Here is a 25913-nt window from a genome sequence, read left to right as displayed (position 1 = left end):
TTGATATCCCGCGTGTATAGCACCGCAAAGGACCACGGTCGCACATATGATGTGCCGAGCCTCGGGTGCCTGATGGACGTCTGAATCGCGTCAGGAAACGCTGGTAGGAGGAGAACACTGCAAGTAATCGATGTTCGTGGGGTTGGCTAGAAGGGAAGGGGTAGAGCCTGTCTCCACTCAGCCCCTCATTTACGATGGCAGCACTGGGCTACCAAATTATTAGAATTGGTTTGCCGGGTTAGAGATTCAAGAGAGCCTCTCATGTTACACCGGCAGCCCGTATTGAAGATTCACGGTTCTCAACACCCCGGCCAGTTAAAGAGAAGATGCAGCATATTTCAAATCTGGGCGAATACTTCTTGGAATTTGACGAGCTCTGATTACGGCAGCATCGCATCCTACCTTCGACCGTTTATCGATCCAACCATGGCCGCCTCAACAGCGTTGTTCGACCCTGGGCTGATCTCGCCCGAAGCGAAGGCCGCATTTCCCGAAGGGTACACTATTCGCCCGCTACAGAGGGACGACTACGGAAAAGGTTTCTTCGACTGCCTGAGCGTGTTGACGTACGTGGGCAGCGTCAGCGAGGAGCGCTTTCTGGAGCGCTTCGACTGGATGGCAACCCAGGGGAAGGGCATACACTATTTCCTGGTGATCGAACATGAGGGCCAGATTGTGGGGACGGGGACCCTGGTCGTGGAGAGGAAGTTGTAAGTCAGAACGCGACAGATCAGAGCACGCTTGCGGAGAACCCCGCGCTAATGACACAGTATCCATGACCTCGGAACCGTCGCCCACGTGGAAGAGATATCTATCCGCAAAGAATACCAGTCAAAAGGGCTGGGGTTGAAGCTGCTCAATGCTCTGTCGTCAGTCGCGAAATCAGTGGGCTGCTACAAGTCGAAGCTGGGTTGCAGCGAGGCCAATGAGGCGTTCTACGTCAAGTGCGGATATGAGAAGGGCGGCCGAGTAATGTCGGAGGAGTACGAGGGTCCAAAACCGGCATACGAGAGGGGTTGATAGACTCGCCTGTTCAGTGGCGTTGTGCTCCGAGAAGCCGGGAAATGGGGCTCTAACTCGTGCGGAGTACCCAGATAGGTTATCCGTTGCTCAGGCGGCACATTCCAGCAAAATAGAACGTTACATTGAATTCTCCGTGCGAGTAGCGCCCTTGATTCTCTCCGTCCCGGCGGTGGACATGACACCGGCAGCGGTCAGCCCGCTCACCCTGTACTCCCGGTGAGATCCCCGCCTTTATAAGAGGATACCGGCCTTGGTAATGGAAGCACTCTGGTTGCCGGAGGAAGTGCCAAGCTGCAGAGCCCCTGACAGGAAAACAAGAACCTCCCACGATGGCGCCGCACGCCGACCTGGACGAAAATGAAGACCACATCGTGCGCCTCCCGGCCCCCGAAAGACCGCCCTTCTCGCCCTCGCCGCCGCGGATCCTGATCATCGGCGGCGGCAACCGGGGGATCGCCTACTCCAAGGCCATCCAGAAGTCAACCAACGGCCTCGTCGTGGGCATCGTGGAGCCCATCGCCGTGAAGCGGCGCCACATCGGCCGCAAGTACATCTGGGGCAGCTCCGGCAAGCCTTCCGAGGGCCAGGAGTTCGAGACATGGGCCGAGTTCGTGCGCTGGGAGAGGGAGCGCCGGCGCAGGGCCGAGGCCGGCGAGGAGGGCGTCCCGCAGGGCGTCGACGCCGTCTTCGTCTGCGTGCAGGACCAGATGCACCGGCAGGCCGTGCTGGACCTGGCGCCGCTGGACCTGCACGTCATGTGCGAGAAGCCGCTGGCCCCGAACCTGGGCGACTGCATCGACATATACAAGGCGCTCCTGCCCGACCCGTCGGCGGCGCCGTCGAGGCTCTTCGCCGTTGGCCACGTCCTCCGCTACAGCCCGCACAACATGCTGCTGCGGAAGCTTTTGGTCGAGGACAGGGTCATTGGCGAGGTCATGGCCGTCAACCATACGGAGCCTGTGGGCTGGAATCATTTCACTCATAGCTATGTGAGGTGAGTTTACGATGACATGGAACGCTCATTCATCCGTGCATTGCCTTGTTTCTTGACAATAGCTGCTAGGGGAAATTGGCGGAAGGAGTCGACATCTGCACCATCTCTCCTCGCGAAATCGTGTCACGATATAGACTTGTTGTACTGGCTGTTAGCAGCCAACGCCGGGGGGCCCTCAAAGCCAGTTCACGTCCCCCGAGACATCTCCTCGTCCGGTTCACTCCAGCACTTCAAGCGGTCCCAAAAACCAGCCGAGGCGGGCAACGCAACAAACTGCATGTCCTGCGCCCTCGAGCCGTCCTGCCAGTACTCCGCAAAGCGGGTCTACACCAGCCCGCAGCTCAAGAGCGAGAACCAGGACCGCTGGGCCCGGATAGCCTGCCCGGAGATGGAGGAGTGCATCGCGGCGGGCGGCCCCGCCGCCGGCCAGGAGGCGCTGCTCGCGAAGCTGGCGGAGGACTACGACGCCTCGTCCATGTCTGCGGGCGAGATCAGCAGCCGGAACTGGTTTGGCCGCTGCGTCTACGAGGCTGACAATGACGTGTGCGACAACCAGACGGTCACGCTGACGTGGGACGACGACCCGGTGGCGCAGGATGGGGAGACGGAGCGCGAGGCGCTGGCGGGTAGGGCTAGCAAGACCGCGACGCTGCACATGGTGGCTTTCACCAAGAAGATCTGCCAGCGGTTCACGCATATTTACGGCGCGGACGGCGAGATAACCGCAGACAGCTCGTCTATCACGGTGGAGGACTTCAAGACCGGAGGGAGGCGGGTCTTCTACCCATATGTCCCCAAGGGAGGTGGGCATGGCGACGCAGATGAGGGTCTGGCCCGCCAATTCGTCTTGGCTGTCGACAAGGTCAAGAACCATGGCTGGGGCGTGGCACAGGCCCAGAAGGAATACATGGGGTGTTCCTTAGAAGACGTGATCATGAGCCACAGTATGGTATTTGCAGCAGAGGATGCGAGGAAAAGCAGGACCGTGGTTGATTTCCCTAAGTGGTGGGAGAAGAATGTTGTCAGGTGACTCTAGGCTTTTCCCCATGCGGTCGGCCAGCAATCCTGGATACGTAGGGCTCCAAATCCCTTGATGAGAAATGATCCTATCCAACCTCTCCTGTCTAATTTTGCACGGGTGCTAGGCTTTGTCAACCTTCGGCAGCCTCGTGACCTCAAGATGCGTTTGCTTGATGTGGGAGAAGAGTGCGGTAATATGGGGGGATATATTAGATACTGAGCATAGAGGCATGTATTCGTCCTTGTAAGGAACTTAACAAGCCACTATCGACCGCAATCGAGGGCTGAAGTCCCACTGTTGGTTTACTGTTTAGTCCAGGACCGGACTAGGCTTCGAAGCTGCCTGGCATTGACGAGCTTTTGACACAGGAATAAGAGGCTTCGGGCTACCAGAAACCATGACCAATACTACTTGTTTATGAGTACGTGTATCGGTTAGGTTACAGTATGTCTTACAGTATGTATCTATGTTTCTTCATCTCATCATACATCGTGTCCGCAAGTGCGCAGATGTCTCTCGCTCGGATCTTGAGTCCAAGCTACATCATCGCGCCCAACAAGGCCTCGGCTTGTGAACATGGTCGAGTTGACTGGAGACTTGGGGATCAGCTGGTCTCCCCTGACTGCCAATATAGAAAGGACGTGAGCAGCAGCCTGGTCCCATGTCAGCACTCATTCACTTGTACCGTCGTTCTAATCGAACTTACCTTGGCATTGATGGTCAGGACGGTCGGGTTCGGATTATCAATCGTGTCACACTCTTGATGATAGCAGGGGTCTTGCTCAACACCCGTTCCGGTGTGAAGCCCGCCAACTGGCTTTCCGATGTTCATGAAGGACTGGTAGTCGCTACCACCTGTGAATCTCGCAGCTGTGACGTTGATGCCCTTCTTGGTGTATTCGTCCACGAAAAGCTTTTCCAAGACGTCGGAACCCGGGGGTCCGGTGAGGTTATGAGTGCTGCCGTCACCATCGAAGACACCGAAGTAACCACGGGACACCATGTCGAAGTTCAAGTATGTCAAGATGTTGTTTGCGGCGGTAGCGTTCAAGTTTTGGGTGTAGTACTTGGACCCAAGGAGACCGTTCTCTTCAGCGCCCCACCATGCGAAACGGACCTTGTTCTTGACCTTGAACTTCTCGAGCGCAGTTTTCAGCTCGAGGATCAAAGTGCTTCCCGAGCCATCGTCGTTAATACCAGCACCGGCCTGCACGCTGTCAAGGTGTGCACCAAGCATGATGACGTTGGTTGGGTCGCCTCCCTTGGTCTCGGTGAAGATGTTCTGCGTGATCTTGGTCTCGATGACTTGCGTGTGTTGAAAATAGGCATCTATTGACCCTCCGGCATCGAGTCGCGCCTTCAACGCCTCGCCGTCAGCTTTGTTGATGTACCCTGCAGGCACGAATTCCGGTCCCGGGTTTTGGAGGGTCACGCCCGTGACCTTGGTCGTTAGGTCGCTGTACGCAATGACAGCAATAGCGCCTGCAGCTGCGGCGGGCTTGATTCGTCCAGCGACGGTTGTGCCATCCGGACAAGCCCCTCGCTGAACGAGCACGATCTTGTCTTTGACATCGAGGTCCGCGTACGCCTCGTTCGTACAGCCCTCTGGCCCATTGACGCCGAGGACCAAAGGCGCCGTCCAGCCTTCTGTAGATGTCGAAGGAGAGTAAGTGGGTCCAACCACCCAGTAAGACTGGTTATCGACCTTGAATGAGATTGACTTGACCTGGAACCACAGCGCAGGGAAGTCCTGGACGTAAGTAATGAAGTTGCTCGAGTTTTGCGTCCGGGAGAGAATGTAGTCAACCGAGGCTTTGTAGCCCGGGAATCCGAAGGCACGATTTCCACCATTGGCCTTGGCGATTGCGTCGAGCTCTTGGAGGTTGCCCATAAGACTAGAGAAAATCAGGCGGGCTCAGTGGAGGTACGTCATAGAATCTGACAAACTTACCCCTCGGTCGTGATCAACTCTTGATACGGCTTCGAATTTACCAAAGGACGGTACCCATCGCCACAAGTCGTGCTTGGGAACGCCGCAGCAAGCGACTGTGCAGCTCCAGAGACGAGCAAACCGGCTTGAAGCTTCATCCTGATTCCAATTGTTCCAAATCAAGAAGTCCTACTCCAATTGAAACAAACATCAGAAGCCTGAAGCTTCCAAATACCCGGGGCATGGCCATTTAAAGAATAACTCGCTGCATATTCAATCTCATTGTTCAACATGGCTAGGGCGCGAAGCCCCGTGAGCAGGCCCCGAGAGGTCGAGATTGTGCGCCAAGGTCCCCGCACATCTCGGCGCCTTACTGACCTTCCGGATGAAGAGAGGGCAAGCGATATCGAGTACTTGGCAAAATAATGGTTGATAACGTGATTGAGCGGCTTCCCCTTCAAGACAGGAGCCGCGCTGTGGCCGAATAGAGCAAAACGGCTTTCCTGGTGCATTGGTTCGATGCTGTCGGTGGGATTGGAAGTAACTATGGATGAATAGGTCGAGGCGCCGTCTCACCGTGAACCATCTTGGGCCAGCTTGTGAGTAAATTGTGGTTCAACTGCGTATAGGCACAGCATGCAACACGGACATAGGCAAGGCAGTCTTGGTTAGATTTTACCAATCGCACTTATCACATTGTATTTTTCACAAAAAGGGGGATTCTTTCAAAAGATGGTACCAACCCCCGGCTAGTCTCAGAATTGATAATTTATTCCAATTGGTTTATTTCACTCGTAACTGTCTCAGGACCTGGTTCAGACGAATAGCCTTTGTGGTGTTGGCGTATAGGTGGGCTCGGGTGGCAGACTGGTATTGGCCAAGTTTGCGTCATCCTCGAGAAGGCCCGAATCATCCCCATCTGAAGTGCTCTCCGGACTCGTAGAGCCACTCGGTGTGGGAGTAGCAGTCGGAGGTGCAGATTCGCAATCGATGTCTTCAGGGACCCCATCACTATAGAAGTTGGCGCTGAATGAAGCGTCCAGAGAGGGCTGGAAGTTGGCGTCGGTAAGTGGGCACCGTGCGTGCTCGTAGGTGATGCCGTTGAGCTGTTCCTTGGCTGCTGCAGGCAACATTCCCCAATCTATCAGCGGCGGGTTCAGCGCATACTGTGCGCTGTCGGCTGAGGGGAAGACATATTCCTTAGAGTCGTAACCGACGACGGGATGCGTGTTGACTCCCCCTCTGGTAAGCTCCCCACCGCTGTAGATGGTGTTTGTGCTTGATCCGGTGTCCCAACTCTCGGGGCCCGTGGAGTAGCTGACGCCCGCGATGGTGTAGTCGTAGGCATCGCTGTTGCAGGCCGTCCGGTAGATCCATACCGCAACGCTCAGGTAGTAATGTTTGTGGTTCTCCCCATCGGACTGGACCTTTGGTAGATACCACGAGTACAATACGCCAGTGCGATTATTGGAGGACCCGACTCTGGCGTAGATCTGGCCCTTGGAGCTGTCCCGACAACGCTCGCCAATATCTCCCGTAGGTTTAAGTCCGGAACTGTTGGGTTGTTAGTGGATTCTGCAGCTCGTCTGAGATGCCACAAAACATCTCTAGACTTACCCATGGTAACCGTCCCTATCAACAGCCGCGTATGGGAAGCATCCACGACCATCATTAAGTCCCGGCTTAAAGAGTAGCTCCATATCGCCCTCCGCGCCGTCTGCCGCGTATTGTTGAAACGGTGTAATCTCGTCGTGATTCTTCCACTTATCGCCCATCGCAACGTCTCCATCCCGGCGCATAATACTACGTGAACATACGAGACCCGCCAGGCTTAGGTGAAAGAGTGATTTCAACGAAAAGAATGACATGGCTGCTGTGTATCAACGAAAGAACACAAAGCCGATAGAGTGAATGACGTTTGGTCTAAAGAGAGTGATGCTGTCTTTCCGACTGACATTCGCTGGAGCAAAAGGCGGTTGTCTGGAATAGTTATATATGTATAAAGTCATGATGCATTGCGCTTGTACGCATAACTTGATCAACGCGAACAGCTCTTCTCGCCCCTGTTCATCCCATGCTGTCCATCAAGGATGTTGTTTTTAGAGTTACTGAAACAACACCCCACATGCTCCTGCCAAGAACGGTGATGAGCGTGACGAGTAAGTCAATGCTTATTTCTTGGCCGTACCTAGATGTTCTCTTTTTTTTTTTCGTTTATTCATCCCTTTCATGCTGGAATCCCTTCTAGAGAATTCCATATTGCTCGCGCCACTTCCAACCGACCGTGTATCTTGACTCTTATATATCGACTCCCGTTTATCCTAGATGTGCCAACGCCAACAGAGAACCCTGGATATCAAGGAATCAGATAACATAGGATTATGCAGTGAGCACAGTACTAGTAGTACGTATGCATCGATTTTAATGGACTTCAATACATGCGAGCCGTAGGACGCATGATTCAGTCTGTTGACAAAGACAGCCTGCAGCTCGATCCTGGTTGAAGATCAAAAGGGATGCGCATATTCTTGATGCCACTGAAGACTCCCTACTTTGGTAGAGATCTGCGCCACGCGCGTGGAAGACCCCATCGCTTTGTGGACTGAGCCACACCACCTCTCGACTGGTCATGATTCAGTCCGCTAAGAATAGACAGCATGCAACCAGATTCGGATGTCCGGCCTTTACATCCAAGTGGAAGGTCTTGTCTTCAATATACTTCAAACTGCCAATACTAGAATATTCTGTGAAGTTGTTATTTTAGTAAAATTAAAGGAGAAAAGAGTTCTGGATTGGTTGATCACGATCTATCTTGAGAATTCAGCAGGCCCCAAGACGGGAAGAGGCAAGCCATCATGAACTCAAGAAAAAATCCGGGCATTCCCGTCGAGGCTCAAAATGACTCGCAATTGAACAACAGGAGACAGATCTGATTTTATATAGATCTGAGAATCGCCCTCAATTGGGACACAGAATCTTAGAATCACCATTCGCCCGTGAGCAAGACATTCGTTGTATCTATTCAAATATTCAAGGAGAGCCTCCGAATTACTGTCATTCGCTTACAAATATGACCTCACACTCATTTTCAATTATCTTTCTGGCGCTTGGCCTACTTAGTACCATTGTAAGGAAGAATCCGTCCAACGAGCTATTGTCTAATATGGTGTATCCGTCTGGGTAAACACGATGCTGACCTTCCATTTCAGATATCCAGCGCCCCCACTCGGCCATTTGCTGTAAGTCTTCTCTAGCCTCTTTGCCTCTGTATCGGTACAGCGCTAACCTTTGTTCAGGGGAATAATGCTTACTCCGTTGATTTCACGACGGATGAGACCGAAACCCGATGGGTGTTCCAAATTTACGCAGACGGCTACACAGACAAGGACAAAGAGGGCAACCAGATACCCCTGGACAATCTGATGATCAACAAGGAATCTAAACGTCTGACCGTTCTCAAAGCTATGAACGGGCTTGATACGACAGAACCGCGGCTCAAGATGCGGCAGGTACTCAAGGAGTGCTGGGAGCAAGCAGGCCTCCAGCCGTCGGAGCTGAAGGAGGTGCTGGGCTACATGATCGAGAACACGAACATGAAGGAAGCTATTGCAGACTGCCGTACCACCCAAGGTCTAGCAGAGAGCGACTCTTTTGAGGTCACCGGCACAGATACGGATGCAAACAAGAAGACGTGTTGGGACAGGCTTGGAAACACAATCTTCTCATCCGCTATTCGGGGGGCTATCAGGGATTTCGATATCAACAAGCAGCTGATCAGCATCAAGGTGGATAACGGGGGCAACTGGGATCATGTCTACTACGGATTCTCAACATGAATACAATCGTGAGCCACCATTTCGGACAGCTACCTGCGTTGTAGCTGCTAGAAGAATCATTATTCGGTAATTGCATTCATGAAATGTTCCCTAGAGAGCTATAGCATCCACAGCCAATCCACTGCGGAAATTCTCAATCATCAAGTTCTCGTGAGCCTTTATTTCCTGTCCCAGGCAGTAGGACCTCCCTGAAGTTGTGAACAGGACCCTTAGCTTGTGACCGCTTTTTCGCAACCGGGCCAGGAAAAGGGCCAATGGTTGTTGGATGCTCCGATAATCCAGCACATGCAGGCCATCAATAATGCAAAAGGCTGTAGGTTTCTGTACAAGCTCTAACACATCTTCAAACACATTCAGGGCTTCTTCCCATGAATCCAGGGTCCCACTCAAGCGGGAAAAACGCTCTTGGGAGAGATCCGTGTCCGTGTCGAACCGTGGTGGGAGCAGCTCGATCAGTTGCCGTATTAAAGCATACAGCAAGGCCACCAAAGATTGAGATTCGCGCGACGCTGTTCCATCCGTTCGACGTATATGGCAAAAATACGATATAACGCTGAGATGGTTTTCGTCCATCAGGTCGATAACTTTGCTGGCCAACAACGTGAGAGGATTGCTGGAATCCGGACCTTCCACAAAAGGGCCACCTAGCCATAGTAAAGAAGACCTGGTACCTTGTGACCACTCGTGGAGTCTCGATATGATCTCGGGGTCGAAAGGTAATGGTTGGTAGTAGTCAAGTAGTGGGCGGATTCGGTCTCGACAAAAGTGGTCTTCAAGACAGGCGGAACGAAATCCGACATCATCGGATAGTTCCATTACTATGTGGAAAGCGAATGTTAGCGAAGTTAATGTGACTAATCATTTGCGACAACTTGCCTCTGGGACTGTAACGAGCGATTGCCACCCTCCGGCGTTCCCCGCCCCAAAGAGTATTCGGGAGTGACTGGCTTGCTTCGCTTCGTAAATGCTCTTTCAAAAGCAGCTTTAACATATGCCCAGCTCGTTGTAGGTCAGTCGGGTACTCTTGCCAGTTCATCTCGTTTCGCGCCTCTTGATATTGCAATTTCTCTTCGCTGTACTGCCTTTCAGCTTGCTGCCTTGCGAGTCCTGTTGTGCCAAGCCTCTTGTCCACAAACCCTTGATTTTCAAGGTTGTCTACTTTGTGTCTGACGTATTGCCCCTCTCCCCTGTGGCTTTGCTCGGCTCGATGGCGAATCCGCTTTGCTTGGTATTTGATACTTTTCAATTGCATCCCGAATTCAAGCACAAGGTCATCGTTGAAGCTTTTCATCATTTTTTTATACCATTTCTTCATGATCCATTCCATGACATCGGACAGGAAGAGAAATACCTTTCCATAGAATTCGGATACCAAGCGCATCATTGGTTCTGTCCGGAACAATTCGATATCACCTTGCATATCTTCACAATAGTCCCCTATTGTGGTCAGACTTTCGGCAATCCCTTGGGCCAGCTTCTGATGGTTGTCACTAGCCTTCAATCGCACATTAGTCTTGTTTCCACGTTTAACGAGATGGTGCTTCTTGAACATGGGACATACTTGAATGACGACGTATAAAACGCCTGTAAAGATCGAAATGTAGTCATTTCCCTCCGGAAGAATACCCAGTAGAGATTTATGGGAATTGATAGTTTCGCAAAATCTGTGAAAGCGCGTTTTGGTCCTGCCTATGAACCCACTTTTTCTCTTTTCCTCAGACTTCAAGTGAATCTGATGCACTTGATCGACAACTCCCTCAATGGTAGGAGTGAATTGACCAAGTTCGACTCGTTCATGTTTCGGAAACGTCTGATAGAACTCTTGGAATTTCTGTGCCATCGTAACTGACTCTGTACGAATGAAATCATCCAGCGGGCTATGGTGGTCCCTGAGTTTAGATGCCTCCGTGAGAAACGTGCTTTTTGTTGCCCCAAAAACAATGAACAAGAAGAGCCTTACCCTGTTTGTGAGTATTCCGAGTTCTGGTTCTGGAAGAACTTGCGCAGTACATTCAGCATATCAGGCGGCTCATTTCTCATCTCCTGTGAAAGCGCTTGCCCGAGCTCATGAGCGTCGTTGCCAGGGGGCAAGCGAGGTGCAACCTGTTCGCCATAAGCCTGCAAGATCTGGCTAGATTCGCTCATCGTGATTATTGAGTCGGGGGGGGGGGGCTCGAATTAGTCCTTAATGTCAAGTGTGTCCTTATGATTGACGCCACTACTTTAGTTTTGGATGTGTCGATACCGTAACAACTTTCGTTCGGTGGGGGTCAAAGTAGGACCAATCTACATCTGTGATTCTCATTATATTTTCAAACGAGGAAGGTGACGCCGGACCCGATCACCGTGATGTGACCATTTAGTTCCGTGGAGGCAACTGCGTAATCAATGCTGCCTAAGTCCTGACCACTTTCTGCCTGAATGTTGTGGAACGAGAAAGTTGACGCCCGACCCGGGTACCATCTACATTTTCACCATCAAGCCTTTCCAGATGCGTAAGAAAAACTGCCTAAACCAAAGCCACTTTCTGCCTCAATGCTGTGAAACGAGCAATTTAAGGCCATGGGCATCAAGTCCCCGTCACAAGAGCACCGCAGTCTCAGACACAGCCACCGTGATCAACAAATAAATATCCATGGATAAGCATGAAGGCGGAATACATGTGTAACTAGGACCACTAGGCTGGCTTTTGCTCCTTCTCGCTACACGACACGGAGAATCGTTCGCCAAGACATGCTGACCACCCTCGGTAAAAGCCAGCCTTCACCGCTTTGAACATCGCCACCACATGTCTCGCGCCGGGCGGCAGTGCGTACACGTGTAAGAAAACCACTGGCTGATCTCGAACTCTGGTTCAAAGGCTTCAGCCTAAAGATAAGACGGCGTTCAAAAGTCCCAGCGTCCACAGATCCTCCAATTGCATTATCGTGGGCGGAGTAATCTTGTGCCACTGAATTATCGTGGGCGTAGTAATATTCAGCCACTGAATATGCGGCGATGGAACCACCTGCTAGCCGATCTCCCACCCACAACTTTTGCGGCGGCTTCATCATGAGGCTCTGAACTACTGGGATATTTCAATGAGCCCACCCAAGCCCAGACATGATGTTCTTTTTCTGATTTTGACACGAACACCTTTCCCCAATTCAAGGGATTTCGTTATCTCAGACAGCTCAGATCTCCATTAAACGCTCCAGTTTTTAGGGCCTAAGCTTCCTTACTAATTAAAGTGGCTAGGGTGGCAGTGCAGAATAGGCTTGTTAGGGGTGGGTTTAAACGCATTTAATGAATATTTAAGACTAAAACGCAAAAAATTTAAGACCTAGGTATGCATTTATATAGGATGATAATAACGCCCTTTAAACACTCCTTAATTATATATTCTTCCCAACTAGTAATTTTAATGTAAATAAGATGCTAAATAAGAAAATTAACTAAGCTTTTTTTTTCTATTTTCATTTTCCTAAATTTCCTTCATTCCATAAAACGCGATTATACTAATTAATTAAGGGGACCTAGGTATATAAAGTACCTTTCTTAATTACCCTTATCTTATTCTCTTAATTTTTAAGCAAAAAGAGTACAGCTTAGGAGATAATAATTAATAGCCATTTAAGAAACTTAAAAAGGTATTTATATAAATTAGGAAAAATTTGCTAGAAAGTATAAGGAGTTAAAAAAAGGCTCCACTGTTAAGAATAAGCAAAGAAATTAAGGGCGTATCTTAGTCCTTATATAGGCAGCATTTTAAATACAGACCACCTTAGCCGCGAAGCTAACCCATTCTCCCCAGCCACACCTTATATAAGCATAGATTTTAAGCCTGACTCAGCTTTGCAGCCAAGGTGGTCTGTAAGTCAGAGATAAGGATTTCGGGGCATTGAATAATACATGCAAGTAAAGAAAGCGAAGAAACGAATCAACCAGTACATCATTCCTCAATCTCCTTTCGTCAAGGTCTTGGCTCTTACTCTCATTGGTACGTCCCTCCTGGTCGAAGATGTCGGATTCCATAGAGACCTCCAGCCTCCAAAGCGGAGTAAGCCAAGAAGACATGGGCAGCAACGTGGACAACCTACAAGAATCAGCATCTCAAGACGATCAGTGCACAGAAACTCCCATTCAACCCCCGCCTACCAATCCTCAGTATGAGCGATTATGGATACGGTACCGGACGGAGTATCGCGATCAGAAGACAAACAGCGTCGTCTGGGAAAAGAACTCTCGAACACCCATTGACGACGGCCCTGATGGCATCGGTTCTATGAAAGACCCGATATTTGAGGTTTTGACAACATACAGAGCCAGAGGTGATAATACAACCGAGAAGCGCTCATCCCGGACTGACAATACCGAGGGGAAAGATCCCCCACCGCGATCTTTCGGCACTCCAGCTGCTTACAAGTTGCGGATCTACTCGACAGCCATTCGCAATGCTTTGAACTCAGTTGTTCGGTATTATCCAAGCCAGTCACTTGCTGGTGACGTGCTTGAGATCAAGTGGCCGTATCCTGTCTTGGTGCACCACTACGATCCACTTGTGGAGTTCCGCGAACAAGTCCTGTTGCAAGAGCCAAGCGATTTGTGCGTGAGGGAGGCTCATGCAGCCGAGGATATTCAGGCTCTTTTGAGCTATCTCGATCAGACCGTCATGGACGACATCAAGGCTGAGATATCCCGCCTCGAGAGAGGCTGCGTCAGCTTCGATAACCTGTGGTTCAGCCACAAACCAGGAACAACGGTATTGAAGTCTACCAGGGAAAACCCTCACTGGCGAGCATGGGTGATCAAGGAAGTTGATGGTGGAACCTTCGTCGATCCTCCTGGGCCGTGGATAATACGAGGCTGGTCGCTCGCCTTCAATGGCCTGCATCTTGATCGTGTGCGACAATCGATCAAATGTTATGAAATACTCTGGTGAGATGCCTCACGAAGCATTCAGTCGCTTCATTCCTGATACTACCGACATCAATGACGAGGAGGCCAAAAGACTCATCGACTATGGGAAATCATATTGGAACCTCGTCCAGAAGCAATGCAAGTATCATTTCGGTGATTCTTCCACCTTCCCATTCAACAAGGTAAGTGGTCTTAATATGGGGTCACACGAAATAGATTGATCCTTGTGAACATAGTATTTTTCTGCTCCACTTGATCACTCTCTTGCGAGAGCAAATAATGTAATGATTGCGCTGACAAGGCCGTTCCAGGTTGAAGGGCTCGTGATGACAGATATGCAGCAGTACTATACGGCCAACAGTCGTCTGAAGCCGGACTTCCTGGACGGTTCCGATCTTCGCAGATGGATCAGCGATTGCATCTGCGCTGTTTGCAGGATGAAGTCGATCAACCTCGAGACAAGCGCACAGTCCATCTTCGAGAAGTACTGCAAGAAAACGCGACTTACTTCTCCGAAGCTCACTGATCATCAGTATCTTCTGTGTCCGTTCGAAATACCTGCATTTGTCTTCAAGACACGAACATGGGGTGAGATTCCGTACCAGCTAAGGCACTGACAGTCTCTGTGTACTAACAAAAAACAACATTTTGTTAGACACGTTTCACGTCAAAAACTTCAGAGAGCCACAATTTCAGCAAAAGATGATCGACAGCTTAGTCACAGATAAGGATCGAGTAACAACTTTGAAAGCTCTTGCTGAGAGCTTCATACGAGTGAACCAAGATGGTGATACTATTGAGAGGCAAGCATGGACTGCAGACTTTGTCAAGGGGAAAGGGAACGGAATAACATTCCTCTTGCATGGAAGACCAGGTGTGGGTAAAACGTACACCGCAGGTCAGTATGATCTTCTCTCTTGGTGTTTTTTTGCTTTTGAATTTTTTGTGTTGAAAAGTTTAAATTGACAAATTTCTCAGAATGCATTGCCGAGTACACACGACGACCACTCATGACACTGACAAGCAGTGACATTGGGACAGACCCGAGCTTAGTGGAATTGAATTTGATGAAACACTTCAAAACCGCGAGAAGCTGGGGAGCCATACTGCTTATAGACGAGGCCGATGTTTTCATGGAGCGGCGGTCAAGTAACGATTTGACGAGGAACAGCCTCGTAGCGGGTCAGTATCCACATGAATTTCGAGGCTGCCTGCACCTTTTCATGATAATTCAAAGACAGCCTGATTCTCAATTCATCATTAACGGTTGCAAATTAATTACTAGCAACAAGGGTATTGACCAAAGCATTTCCACAGGGTTCCTGCGTGCCTTAGAATTCTACGACGGCCTTCTCTTTCTCACAACAAATCGTGTTGGAGCCTTTGACGACGCTTTCATATCCCGGATCCACGTCAAATTGTACTATCGAGATTTCACTGATAGTGAACGCCAGGATGTATGGAAGACCTTCATCGATAAACTCCACAGTGATAGCACGGACTCGGAGTCGGGGAAGGTGTATATGCGAGTTAGTTTACCCGCCCAGGAATACATTGAGGGGGACCAAATTCGAGCCATTAGGTGGAACGGAAGAGAAATCAGAAACGGTACGTAAACTTTGCGCCGGACTATGGATCATGTATCTTCTTGGATGCAGTGGAAAGTGTATTGTGAGCTAATCTTTCTATTCAAAAAGCCTTTCAGACTGCGGTTGCCCTTGCCGAGCATGAAAACAAGCAGGACAGGGAGGGGACAATTCTTGTAACCGAACGCCACTTGAAATCAATTTTGGCACTCTCCAAAGACTTCAAGAACTACCTGGCAGAACTAAACGACGGCCGTGATGAGGAAATGAGGGCTCAGGTGAGGAGAGAGAGGCTGGACGACTTTGAAGATGCGTCTGGACCCAGAAGGTGACCATATTTAATACTCGGGAATCACCTGGCAAGCGTGTTCGATTTTCTATCACTTCCATAAAATGGCGTAATTTAGTATGCTTCTTTTTTCAGTTTACCACAGGCAAAGCTATATCGATCAAATTCAGCGGAATTAGCACTCTGCGCGCATTCACAATGTTCCACGTCAAGCAAGCCCCATGCTCAAACCACTAGAGGGTATTCGAATTCAGACCACAGTCACCACTGGCTCTCATTTTATCCGGGGGACCTCCACATTTGACTTTAATCTTTGCAACGCCTCACCTCGTGCTTGTGCTACCGGTCTCACGTTTCGCTGCACCACCAGTGATAGCTATCCGGTGGGAACGGACACCTTGGACGCGCGCGCCTGTGGACGGTGCCCGACATCTGTACGCGGTTTTACAACAGTACCATGAAGTTCATTGTGCTTTCAAAAAGCATGCACGAGTATGTGTTTGCTCCATGCACGCATTTCATATCGCACAAAGGCAAACGCCCGAACCAATCTTGGGTCAACCTTGCGGGTACAATTTGTAGGCCAGGGGGTGGGGAAAGAGGGAAAAAAAAGAGGAGCCAAAACCTTGGAATTCGAGCTCCACCTCTTCCTTCTCTCTTTATTCTGGTACTGGTCTCTGGTTCTCATTTGGTTTGAAATAATACAATCTTCTGCAGCGACCATGGCTTCAACACAGCCTGTGGTCGCGACCATGGTCGTTACAGGCTTGACCACAGTCTTTACCCCTCAGAGCGCATGCCTAAGCACCTATGTACTCGATTCCTGGTTTACGTTTGGCGTAGATGGTGATACAACAAGAACGTCTTTGTATTATTTGGTAGGAGACTTCCAAGTCCGGTCGTCAATAATTCAAGATAAAAGGGCGATTGCTTGCACGCCGCAGGGCGGCGGGATACTTCTAGGCATGCCATACTTTTCTCCTGGACTCTTGTGCCCGCTGGGCTGGACCACTCAGCCACTGGGGGCTGACGATGGAACCACCAATACAGTCTATTGTTGTCCTAGGTATGGAATCTAACGGTATCTCTATTTCTCACTCTATGATATTGATAGTTCCCAGCACTCTGACACTTGAAGTCAAAAATTCCAATGAGCTTTTCTGCAAAGCCACTTTGGATTCGGACACGCTCTGGTATCAATCGGAAACTGAAGAAGCCACAACGTACACCGAAATATGCCTACCACAGAACCTCGATGCCTCGGACTCAATCCTTACCGCTCAAATCTCCGCCACGCCCATAATGCTGCTGCGTGAATCATCAGACCTCGAATCAGCTGCAACTCTCTCGGCTGGCGCCAGCCCCGTCCGATCTCCAAGCACCACACCTACTCCTCGATCAACTGCTAATGTAGTAGGACTCGGGGCTCCAGTCACCGACAAAGACTCTCATTCCTCTCTTTCGAATGGTGTTATCGCCGCAATTGCCGCTTCAGCTGCCCTGTCGGTAATTGTGCTCGTCGCAGCCTTCCTCTTTTTCAGAGCGTGGAGGCGCCGATCTTCAAACAACGAGCCGCAGCCTGGAAAAAGTGCTGGGAACAATTCAGGCTCTTCAAATGCTTACGAGGAAACAAAAGCTGAGATGGAAGATCCTGTGTCTGCTCGAGAATTATTAAAACAAAGTGGCGCATATCGGGGCAAGCCGGAGCTGGGAAGTGAAGTCGACAGAATACATAGCAGCAATCATGACGAAGCGGATAGAACACTTCCTTCCAGCACTCAGGATCACGTCACGGAATTTAATTTGCCTGGAGATAGGGATTTCAACGGGTTGGTTCATGCTTATCCAGCTGAGCTGGAATAGGTGGATGTCAGTAGGACTGCGACAGTCTGGCTGCGGACGCATGGATAGAACTGGACCAGAGACCCTTTGTACGGCCATACTTGGAGCAGGAATGTTGAGTAATCCCGATCATGGATAATCTGATGGTAACCTTGGGTTCTCGTAGAAAGAAAATCACACCTCGATGTACTTGGCACAAACGATCCTGACCACCGGTCGATGCATAAACGCCGGAGTGACAGCCGGTCTAGAAGCACCCGAAAATGAGCTGGCACCATAAATTGCATGTTTTTAACCCTAATTCCCGTAAATGGAACTTACGTCCTACCACACTGTACGACAAGTCGCAGAATTGTAACTCGGCATTGACGGTGGTCTGACCACACAACTACCCTGATGTCCCGACACATGTGGCATAATCTCAGTCTTCCAATGTTGTGCTCGGGTGCACAAATGAACAAACATGTTTGTCGCTATGAAATAGAACACTCACGATACAAATCATAGCGAATGAATTTCGTGGAAGAATTCGGCAACGGTTGCTTGCAAATTCCTGCAGACAGAGACATGGTTCCTATTCATTTTCTGCTTTTGAGACAAAATTTCTTGTCTTGATTCTACACCAGCAAATATGGCGTTCGGAATGGGCAAACCGATACCATGACCGATTCATCCTCACCATTTGGCGAAGCGCAATGTGGCGGCCGCAATACCATCACTCAGATGAGTTTCCTTCAATACACGCGGCATCTGCCACTAGTCGACCGTTCTGGCGCAAAATCTATCACGAAAACCAAGTTTTATCTAGCACCATCATTTGATATCGTAAATTCGAGCCCTTTTAGTTATGTGGCATACATTTTTCAGCTATCCACACTTTCGTCAACGAGACCCCTCAGTAGTATGTGCAGGTGCAGCCTTCAGCGGGACAACCGATTGCTATGGATTTCCCGGTTAGTAAAAAGATACAAGACATATTCGATGCTTCGATAGCCAACTCACCAGGGTAGATCACGCAACCTTGGGAAGTCTTGGTGCAGTCGGTCCCTTTGGCACCGCAGTCTGTGCCCAGCTAATTAGTGGTGATACATATGACTCCCCAGACCACGTATCTTACTGGTGTCCTCGCATGGTCCGGTGTACTCCGGATAATCGCCGTATGCTTCACATCCATCTTGTCTGGATTGCAAAGCATCCGGGTGCAGTTTCACGCAGAGCGCGGCTGGCACGAAGAAAGCAACAAAGGCGTCGAAACGCATTGTGAGATGCTTTGAGAGAAGAATGCCTTCCTTTGTGTTTTTGAAATTGTGACAGAACCTTGAACTTGATTTCCCTTGAATGTTGACGCAGAGTTGCAACTGCCATTTGAGAGAATGGGTGCGGGACTCCGACTCTAAATACGTGAAAGAGCCAATACACAATTGCTTATGCTTTCCGTACTGTATCCACATTGTAAGACATCCGGACGTCACGTCGCTCGCCCGATTGGTCACTTGGCACACATATGCTTTGCCGCTCATCTCCGTCCTTAATGAGCGCAAGTGAAGGCCATAGCGTAGAAATGTTACGCCATTACTTAAATGCTGGACTTGGCGACTTGGCCCTTTTTTTCTATTTGTGGTGCTGGCCCGACACCATGACCACCCGTAGGGCACGGACGGCTGTGTGACGCTGTTTGACAGAGTCCGGCCGCGCAGCGATGAGTCTGGCTGATGTGAACATGCGGTCTCTCTGCTTGAGCTCACGTACGCCAGTCCGGACCCAGTCACATACTCAAAATTGTTGATCAAAATCAATTGGAATATCTGGCGGCGTGTCATTGAACAAAGGAAAGTGTACCTCGGTTATTGTTTGGGGTTTCTTGGTGCGCCGAACAATGGTTTCCTCTAACATGAGACACTCGGAACTCAGAGATCAAAGGAAGACTCGATTCAATCATACAGCGACAGAATGGCAACTTCGCCCTCCTTCGCATACTACAATGCATCATATCTCAATTTGGTTGGTTAAAACTCGTCTCTTCGAGCAGACGATGAGGAGGCACAGCCGAAATTCCGGGCAGAAAGATAGTCCTACAATGCTGCGGTTAATTCCCAGATACATAAACTTGACTGTCTCGAATAGCTGCACACGGTGCATAATAGAATTCAAGAGATCTTGGTATGGCGTCCGCTGACTGCCTAGCGTCTTTGTGCGGGCGGCACGTCCCAGTCCCACCGATCGTTCTTGCCTTCTATTTTTACATATCATGAAGTTCAACAGTACGGAAAAGCCGACACATGGTATGGATAACCAAGCGGCCGGCTTTTGTTGTATGATGTAGTGTGGACTGGAAAGTCTTCCACGATTCGGCTCACTGAACGGCTCGATGTCTTTGGCCCGGTCCTCAATGCGATAGTCACTAAATTTCTATCATAAAGAACATGCTATTAATAAATTTGAGTTGGGTATTAATCTCCATCTGACTGCTGTTGGATTCCTGTTGAATGTGAAAGGGTCAGATCAAACTTCATGACCAACGTGAAACTGACCATTCATCACTCATCTATTATACATCAATAATTATCTATCAATTACTAAAGTTTCCAAGGAACAAAGACATCATGAGCCTTTCGCCTAAACGCAGCAAAAGCATCTTGAGCTACCTCGCCGGGGGACACCCCAGGTCCACACGAACCGCTCCGTCTTCTTCCAAACGGGAACATCACAGCAACAAGTCTCAAAGCAAAAGTCGAACTTCGATTGATGAGAGATCCCACCCAACCTACACATCTAAAACAAGCGCAGACGAGTCCAAAAGTCACCGCAGACACAAGAGCACCCGGTCGCTGGACCATCGGTCAAGTTACAAAGGCGACCGCAAGTCGTACCAGCCTGAGCCAAAACATCAACGTCAAGGTTCGTATTTCGAGGACTCCGACTCCGAATCACAAAAGGAGAAATCCTTCTTCTCACACGTTGCTTCCTTTGTAGATGACCGGCGCTATTCACACACAAGCCAGACTGAACAAAGTCCCACCGATCCCGAGTCACCCCTCGAGCTGCCTTGGCACCGGGAACCAACAGTCGCTGACGCAAAAAAGCACCACATCGCCCCAGGGCGGTGCCTGAAGCACTGGGACCCCGACGGAGAGCCCATACTGCTGCTGACATCGGTGTTTGATGCTAATTCTCTTGGGAAATGGGTCCTCGACCAGACGGCGCGCATCTACGGCGAGCACGATGAAATGACAGAGCTCGCGGGCGACTTCTGGTTTGAACACATCAAGCTGGGGGGCAAGATCAAGCACGCGAAGAGCCGCCTGCCGGACATTGCGGATTCGAGTGTCCGGCAACGTGTCAAGGAGTTCATCACCTCCGGCGATAAGCTCGTCAATGAGCTGGGGGAGATATTGAAGAAGTGTGAGCAACGCGTGCTGGAGGTGACAGGGATAAACGAGATACCGAAGCTGGGCCACAAGAGCGTCGTCGTCTTCATCGACACCTTCATCGGCCGTACCCCTGCACAGCGAGATGCATTTGACGATCTTACACGGAGCATACGGGAGTGGAATAACTCGTTTGATACAGGCTGTGCAAACCTACTGTAGTCAAAGCCATTTTTAGTGGATACATAAAACTCAATATCATTCTGTAGCCTTACAAGACCATGTCATGATCAACCATGTATTCCAGCTGTGAATCACAAGAATGCGTGACTGCTAACTCTCTCTGTTTTGAAGTCCCCCGCCTAAGAGTGCTATTCCCTGTGACGGATGAGTATTTTCAAAGTATTTTCAACGTGCGGGAATGGTTGACACTTGTTTTCTTGGATAAAATGTTTGAGATGCTGGCCTATGGAGGCTCTTCTGACAAGCGTTAGCCACCAACATGAGCCCTCCCCAAAATGAACGAGGAAGGCGTAGATTGCGGTTTGGAATTACATTCCTGCACGTTGCACTCCATTCAATTACAAGTGTTCATTCAGAATTTGAGTGGGATTCATATCAGTTCCACGTCTTTAACCATTTATCCGTGATAATCTCATAGGAAAAGATGGGAATTATAGTGCAGGTCTGGGGCTCATCAGATGGTGGATGCACTGTGACAGACGGCCATAAAAGTGTTGCTAGTGATTCTAGACTTTTGGGAGCAAATCTGATATCAGACGATCGCAGCCACTGCTGTTTGATATGTACACCATGCTGTGAATGGTGTCCCTAAATTTACATACAAAAGGCCCGGGAAATCCCCGTATACCTCAAAACCAATACCATAGCTATCTCACGCAATCGAGGCACTTGAAGCCTACGACATTCCACTTCTTTATGTGCAGATTCCGAATTCCTTCAGCCAGTTCGATCAATATGAGAAGCCATGATGATAGGTTCTGGTCGAAGCATGACGCTGAGCCGCCTCAAACACGCCCTGAGGAACGACATGGTCGACACCATCGCAAAGTGTGTACATGAGATTGTCGAGAAAATCTGATGATTTATATAGGCTATGAAACTTGCTAACACATTTGAAAAAAACAAGCACTCGAAAAGCTCGCGAGAAATCGCCCAGGAGCCTGTCCAAACCCCAGCGGAGCCACAACACACGCACGCGCCCAACGGGAGTCATCATCAACGCGTTACCATATACAGAAGAGTCAAAGGGCCTGATGGCAAGGAACTTCTGGTTCGGAAAGCTTCCATCGAAGATGCGGAGCGGCAAAATGTCCCCACCAACTACTGTCTCGACATGTGGGATCCAACTGAGCGACCGGTAATACTCCTCGGCTCGGTTTTCGACATCATGTCACTTGGGAAATGGATACTTGACTGGACTATTGCGGTCCACGGCGAGGGCAGCGATCCAACGGACATAGCAAAGGACCTCTGGACTCTGATTATCCAGCTGGCTAGTAGGGTCAAGCAATCTGAAGACTTTGTCTCTCAGCACTCTATGAAGCAAAATTCGCGGCGAAGAGATAAAGTGATTCACATTGTGTATGGCTGTGCGGAAGCTGGAAAGCAGCTGATTAAAGACTTTCAACAGCTTGTTATGGACTGCGAGGAGCGCATGCTGGAGACATGGGGTCTGAATACTAGTCAGTCGGGGCAAGTTTCTGGGTCCGAATTTGTGAGGGTCCTCTGGAGCCAGGAAGGATGCTTGGGCAGAACGAGCGGCTTCATTCAGAGTCTACAGTTGTGGATCACCGATTGGAATCAACGTTGCAGCAAGACCATGATGTTGCTGTCACCAAGCCGATAGTCTTCTGCTCAATGATGGGCTGGGCAGGTAACCGAGATTTAGCTTTATGGATTTTCAGAGCAATGGAACAGATTAGTAAATTTGGAGTCATTTATCTTCTGTACTTCTATGAGTCAACATGTTATTTCAAGCCCAGCACGCGAGGGTGTCACTGCTTCCCCTCCTTTTGCATGAGAACACCCCAGGCATCATTGATCGATGCGGAATCTTTCATCGAGCTCTCCATGGCCAGCCCCACTTGATCGTACTCGCGTACTCTGTACTATGGTCCTTTCGTTGAAAACCACAGTCTGGGTGTTGCCATCACTACACATGGCTGCTGCTTGATGTCGTGTACAACTATCACAAATGAGCATCTTGGTCAACCCACAGCAAAGCCATAGGGAGACACATAGAAACACCTGAGCAGAACACCTCTTACTCTTAAATATTTCATGTACGTGTTGCTAATCCAACATTTCAGGCAATCGTAATCTTTGTCTCCGGGAAACTCTGAATTCGGTGAAGGCCGGTCGTACGTCTCACCAAGGCGAACTATGAAGATGGCCATGCATCTCCCGCAGCACGGGCGACTGAAAGGTACAGAATATGACGCGCTAATTTGGGCGATTAGCACAAAGTTGGAAAGGCGGGCCCGAATATTGATCCGGTCATCGTATTCGGAGCTATCTACGATGCCTGTTCAGTTCAGAAGTTTATTTTGGGCTTCATCAAGGAGCACCTTGGCCTCGACGATCCGGAACGAGACCCGCAGGTAAGAAGCTGGTTTATGAATATGAACTCAATATGTGAGCTGGAAGAGATCGTTGAGTGCGGCCAAGACTTGATCGCGTTTATCCGGATTATGTTCGGAACATTTGCAAAGATAATGTCATACAAGCAAAACTCTGCATACTTTATGACATGCCTCACATAAATTTAAGGAGATATCAGGCTTGTGAACACCAGCGGAACAATCTTTATAGGTCTTAATGACATGTCTTGTGCAAAGCAGTGTCAATGTGTGTTTTAGTCTGAGTGATGCAGTACTCTGGGGCTCATACTTTGTCATCAACGACCTTCTGAGAGACTTCGAGGGTTGTCTATGCCTCTCGAAGCTTGCCGTTTCGTGCGCACCATAGTGATAACCTCATGGCGCCTCTAGTGGTCAAGATGCTGAACGGCAAGCTGCGAATCTCTCACATGTTTTACGAATGCCGTCGCTGCCTACTACTTTGGTGCAGCTTGTCATTTTCCTGGGAGTGCTAGTTCGCCAGACAAAATCTCGTTTTCCTTGCTTGTTTGCTCACACATGGAACCGATCTTGAATCACAAGCGCCAGGTGTGACTGAAATCAAAGTCTAGACCGCTCAGCGACTCCTCAATGGTGATTCGCAACGTAGCCCATCGGCTAGCTTATACCTGACACCAGTGACTGACTGCCAAAGTTCTGAAAGCAGACTAATAGCAAACAGATGAGTGCAGTCACGCTTGTTCAATGGCTCAACCATGAGATGAGTTGGATTCCAGACGTGTGTAAAAGAACAAACTTTCTCTCCCCCAATTTTTGCGCCCATACCTACCATACAGTGACCTTTGTAACGGAGACATCTACGCTCGTGCGAACCTCAATATTTCACCAGCTATTCCGAATTTCCTCGAGCTTGCAAACAAGCTGCCGAATAAAAAATAGCAGGAGGGCGCAAAACTCGCAGAAGTGACCATCCATTCATCGAAGAACCGGAAGATCCGCGTCCAGAGCCCTCCGTAGGACGGCGGCACAGAGTCTACAGGAAACATGTCATAGTCAGTACTTGAGAAAGAACCCAGACTTCGAGAGCTCAAGGTATCTTACAAGGCTGGCTAACAAGTTCGAAAGAATGACGACGCTGAGTTCGTGCACAACGAGTCAGCAGAATATGCCCAGGCATGTGGACAACCGGTTCCTCCACAGTACTCAACACCATCAGCACCGTGGCCCTCGCCTCAGGTCGGAGTACCCTGGCCGCCTGTACCTCCGCAGCCCATGCCATCGCCGGTCACGCCCTATGTAGATAAATGGCCGTACGATTATCCCACAACTCAACTTCACGGACAACAGAATCCAGCTCAGCATCTCGCAGTGTATCCCCATGATGGATTTCAATACGCAGGATTCACCTACCGAGGACCTCCTCAAGGGGGATTTGCCAGCGTTCAACCTCCTTTTGTGCCTCAACAATCTCAGCCGCCCCACATTCCACGGCAGTTTTACAGAACAGATGGATGGCACAATAGGTATGTCTTTTCAGCCAAAGGTTCATCGCCATGCTAACTCATTCGCACAGTCGTTCAGAACAAGACAGCTCTGCTACCCAACATTCTGGATACAGACGGGGACAATTTGAATACAAACCAGAGTCCGACTCCAACCTCCCAGGAAAGCCGCGTCGTCACAGGCACGGGCACCATGCTCCTGGACCTGGGCAAGGCAGCACCGACGAGCCTCCATCGAGCTATGAAGACGCGCGTGCCGGTCGCAATCAACGACACCCCAGAGAATCCTCCAATCCCGAGAATGGACCACCTCGAGCCAGGCAGGCCACATCGGAAGACGCAGAGAAGCACAACATCCCGCTCGATTACAATCTTGAGGAATGGGATCCAGATGAAAATCCGATTACGCTTTTGGGCGCGGTCTTCGACGCCAACTCGGTTGGAAAATGGATTCATGGCTGGACACACTATAAATATGGGCATCTTGCTACTGAAACCGAGAAATCGGGTGAGCTCTGGTCCCTGATTATCCTGTTGACTCGCAAACTTCGGGTCTCCGCGAAATTCATTTCTGAGAGCGTGGGAATCGAGAGCGTCGAACAAGGTGTGGGCAAAGATATGGTGGAAGACTTCATAGAATCTGGTCAGCGTCGGATGGAGAAATTTCAAACGCACTTGAAGAAGTGTGAGAAGTCTATGCTTGTGTCGGAAAACAAGGGGAAAAACAAGGGCACTGTCCGTCTTCGTAGCGACGCTGGTGTGGCATTCGCGGAGGCCGCTTTCAGTTCTAAGAAGCATTTCGCAAAGACGAACGGCCTTATTCAAAGCATTGAGCTATGGCTGAAACGGTGGGATGCAAATTGCGCCATTGTCGTTGGTGTGAACCCCGATACCAAGCAGCCTACTGATGATGTTGTGGATGGGGACCGAGATTCGGTCCATCAAGCGGAAAGCGCAGTTCTTTAGATCGCAATAGTAACGCTTAAGATTCTTTTTGGCCCTACACTGAGAGATATCTTT

At 49.8% G+C, this 25913-nt stretch overlaps 9 protein-coding genes across 9 annotated transcripts; 6 read left to right on the top strand and 3 right to left on the bottom strand.

Moving 5' to 3' along the window:
- Positions 1-426: 426 nt before the first annotated feature.
- On the top strand, positions 427-1020 carry INS49_010564 (uncharacterized protein; the record flags this gene model as incomplete). The annotated part of the gene is made up of 2 exons (XM_043171289.1): positions 427-710; positions 771-1020. The coding sequence occupies 2 exons, from the start codon at positions 427-429 to the stop codon at positions 1018-1020; spliced, it is 534 nt and encodes a 177-aa protein (XP_043025854.1).
- Positions 1021-1352: 332 nt separating this feature from the next.
- Positions 1353-3047, top strand: INS49_010563 (uncharacterized protein; the record flags this gene model as incomplete). The annotated part of the gene is made up of 2 exons (XM_043171288.1): positions 1353-2017; positions 2087-3047. The coding sequence occupies 2 exons, from the start codon at positions 1353-1355 to the stop codon at positions 3045-3047; spliced, it is 1626 nt and encodes a 541-aa protein (XP_043025853.1).
- A 442-nt stretch (positions 3048-3489) lies between these two features.
- Positions 3490-5126, bottom strand: INS49_010562 (uncharacterized protein; the record flags this gene model as incomplete). The annotated part of the gene is made up of 3 exons (XM_043171287.1): positions 3490-3576; positions 3745-4933; positions 4990-5126. 3 exons carry the CDS (start codon positions 5124-5126, stop codon positions 3490-3492), a joined length of 1413 nt encoding a protein of 470 aa, XP_043025852.1.
- Positions 5127-5783: 657 nt separating this feature from the next.
- On the bottom strand, positions 5784-6743 carry INS49_010561 (uncharacterized protein; the record flags this gene model as incomplete). The annotated part of the gene is made up of 2 exons (XM_043171286.1): positions 5784-6522; positions 6586-6743. 2 exons carry the CDS (start codon positions 6741-6743, stop codon positions 5784-5786), a joined length of 897 nt encoding a protein of 298 aa, XP_043025851.1.
- Positions 6744-7093: 350 nt separating this feature from the next.
- Positions 7094-8804, top strand: INS49_010560 (uncharacterized protein; the record flags this gene model as incomplete). Its single annotated transcript, XM_043171285.1, has 4 exons — positions 7094-7127; positions 7356-7372; positions 8178-8207; positions 8265-8804. 4 exons carry the CDS (start codon positions 7094-7096, stop codon positions 8802-8804), a joined length of 621 nt encoding a protein of 206 aa, XP_043025850.1.
- Positions 8805-12804: 4000 nt separating this feature from the next.
- On the top strand, positions 12805-15621 carry INS49_010559 (uncharacterized protein; the record flags this gene model as incomplete). Its single annotated transcript, XM_043171284.1, has 7 exons — positions 12805-13721; positions 13747-13885; positions 14015-14291; positions 14359-14601; positions 14682-14885; positions 15021-15311; positions 15401-15621. 7 exons carry the CDS (start codon positions 12805-12807, stop codon positions 15619-15621), a joined length of 2292 nt encoding a protein of 763 aa, XP_043025849.1.
- A 2694-nt stretch (positions 15622-18315) lies between these two features.
- On the bottom strand, positions 18316-18679 carry INS49_010558 (uncharacterized protein; the record flags this gene model as incomplete). The annotated part of the gene is made up of 3 exons (XM_043171283.1): positions 18316-18359; positions 18423-18482; positions 18538-18679. The coding sequence occupies 3 exons, from the start codon at positions 18677-18679 to the stop codon at positions 18316-18318; spliced, it is 246 nt and encodes an 81-aa protein (XP_043025848.1).
- A 1020-nt stretch (positions 18680-19699) lies between these two features.
- INS49_010557 (uncharacterized protein) lies at positions 19700-21010 on the top strand (the record flags this gene model as incomplete). The annotated part of the gene is made up of 2 exons (XM_043171282.1): positions 19700-19702; positions 20504-21010. 2 exons carry the CDS (start codon positions 19700-19702, stop codon positions 21008-21010), a joined length of 510 nt encoding a protein of 169 aa, XP_043025847.1.
- A 790-nt stretch (positions 21011-21800) lies between these two features.
- INS49_010556 (uncharacterized protein) lies at positions 21801-25859 on the top strand (the record flags this gene model as incomplete). Its single annotated transcript, XM_043171281.1, has 7 exons — positions 21801-21859; positions 21950-22494; positions 23279-23412; positions 24517-24627; positions 24692-24914; positions 24965-25152; positions 25218-25859. The coding sequence occupies 7 exons, from the start codon at positions 21801-21803 to the stop codon at positions 25857-25859; spliced, it is 1902 nt and encodes a 633-aa protein (XP_043025846.1).
- Between the last annotated feature and the right edge of the window lie 54 nt (positions 25860-25913).

This window comes from Diaporthe citri (genome assembly GCF_014595645.1).
Source record: "Diaporthe citri strain NFHF-8-4 chromosome Unknown scaffold_4, whole genome shotgun sequence".
NCBI classification, from domain to species: domain Eukaryota; kingdom Fungi; phylum Ascomycota; class Sordariomycetes; order Diaporthales; family Diaporthaceae; genus Diaporthe; species Diaporthe citri.
The sequence above is the reverse complement of the archived record's forward strand: the minus strand, read 5'-3'. Positions and strand labels throughout refer to the sequence as shown.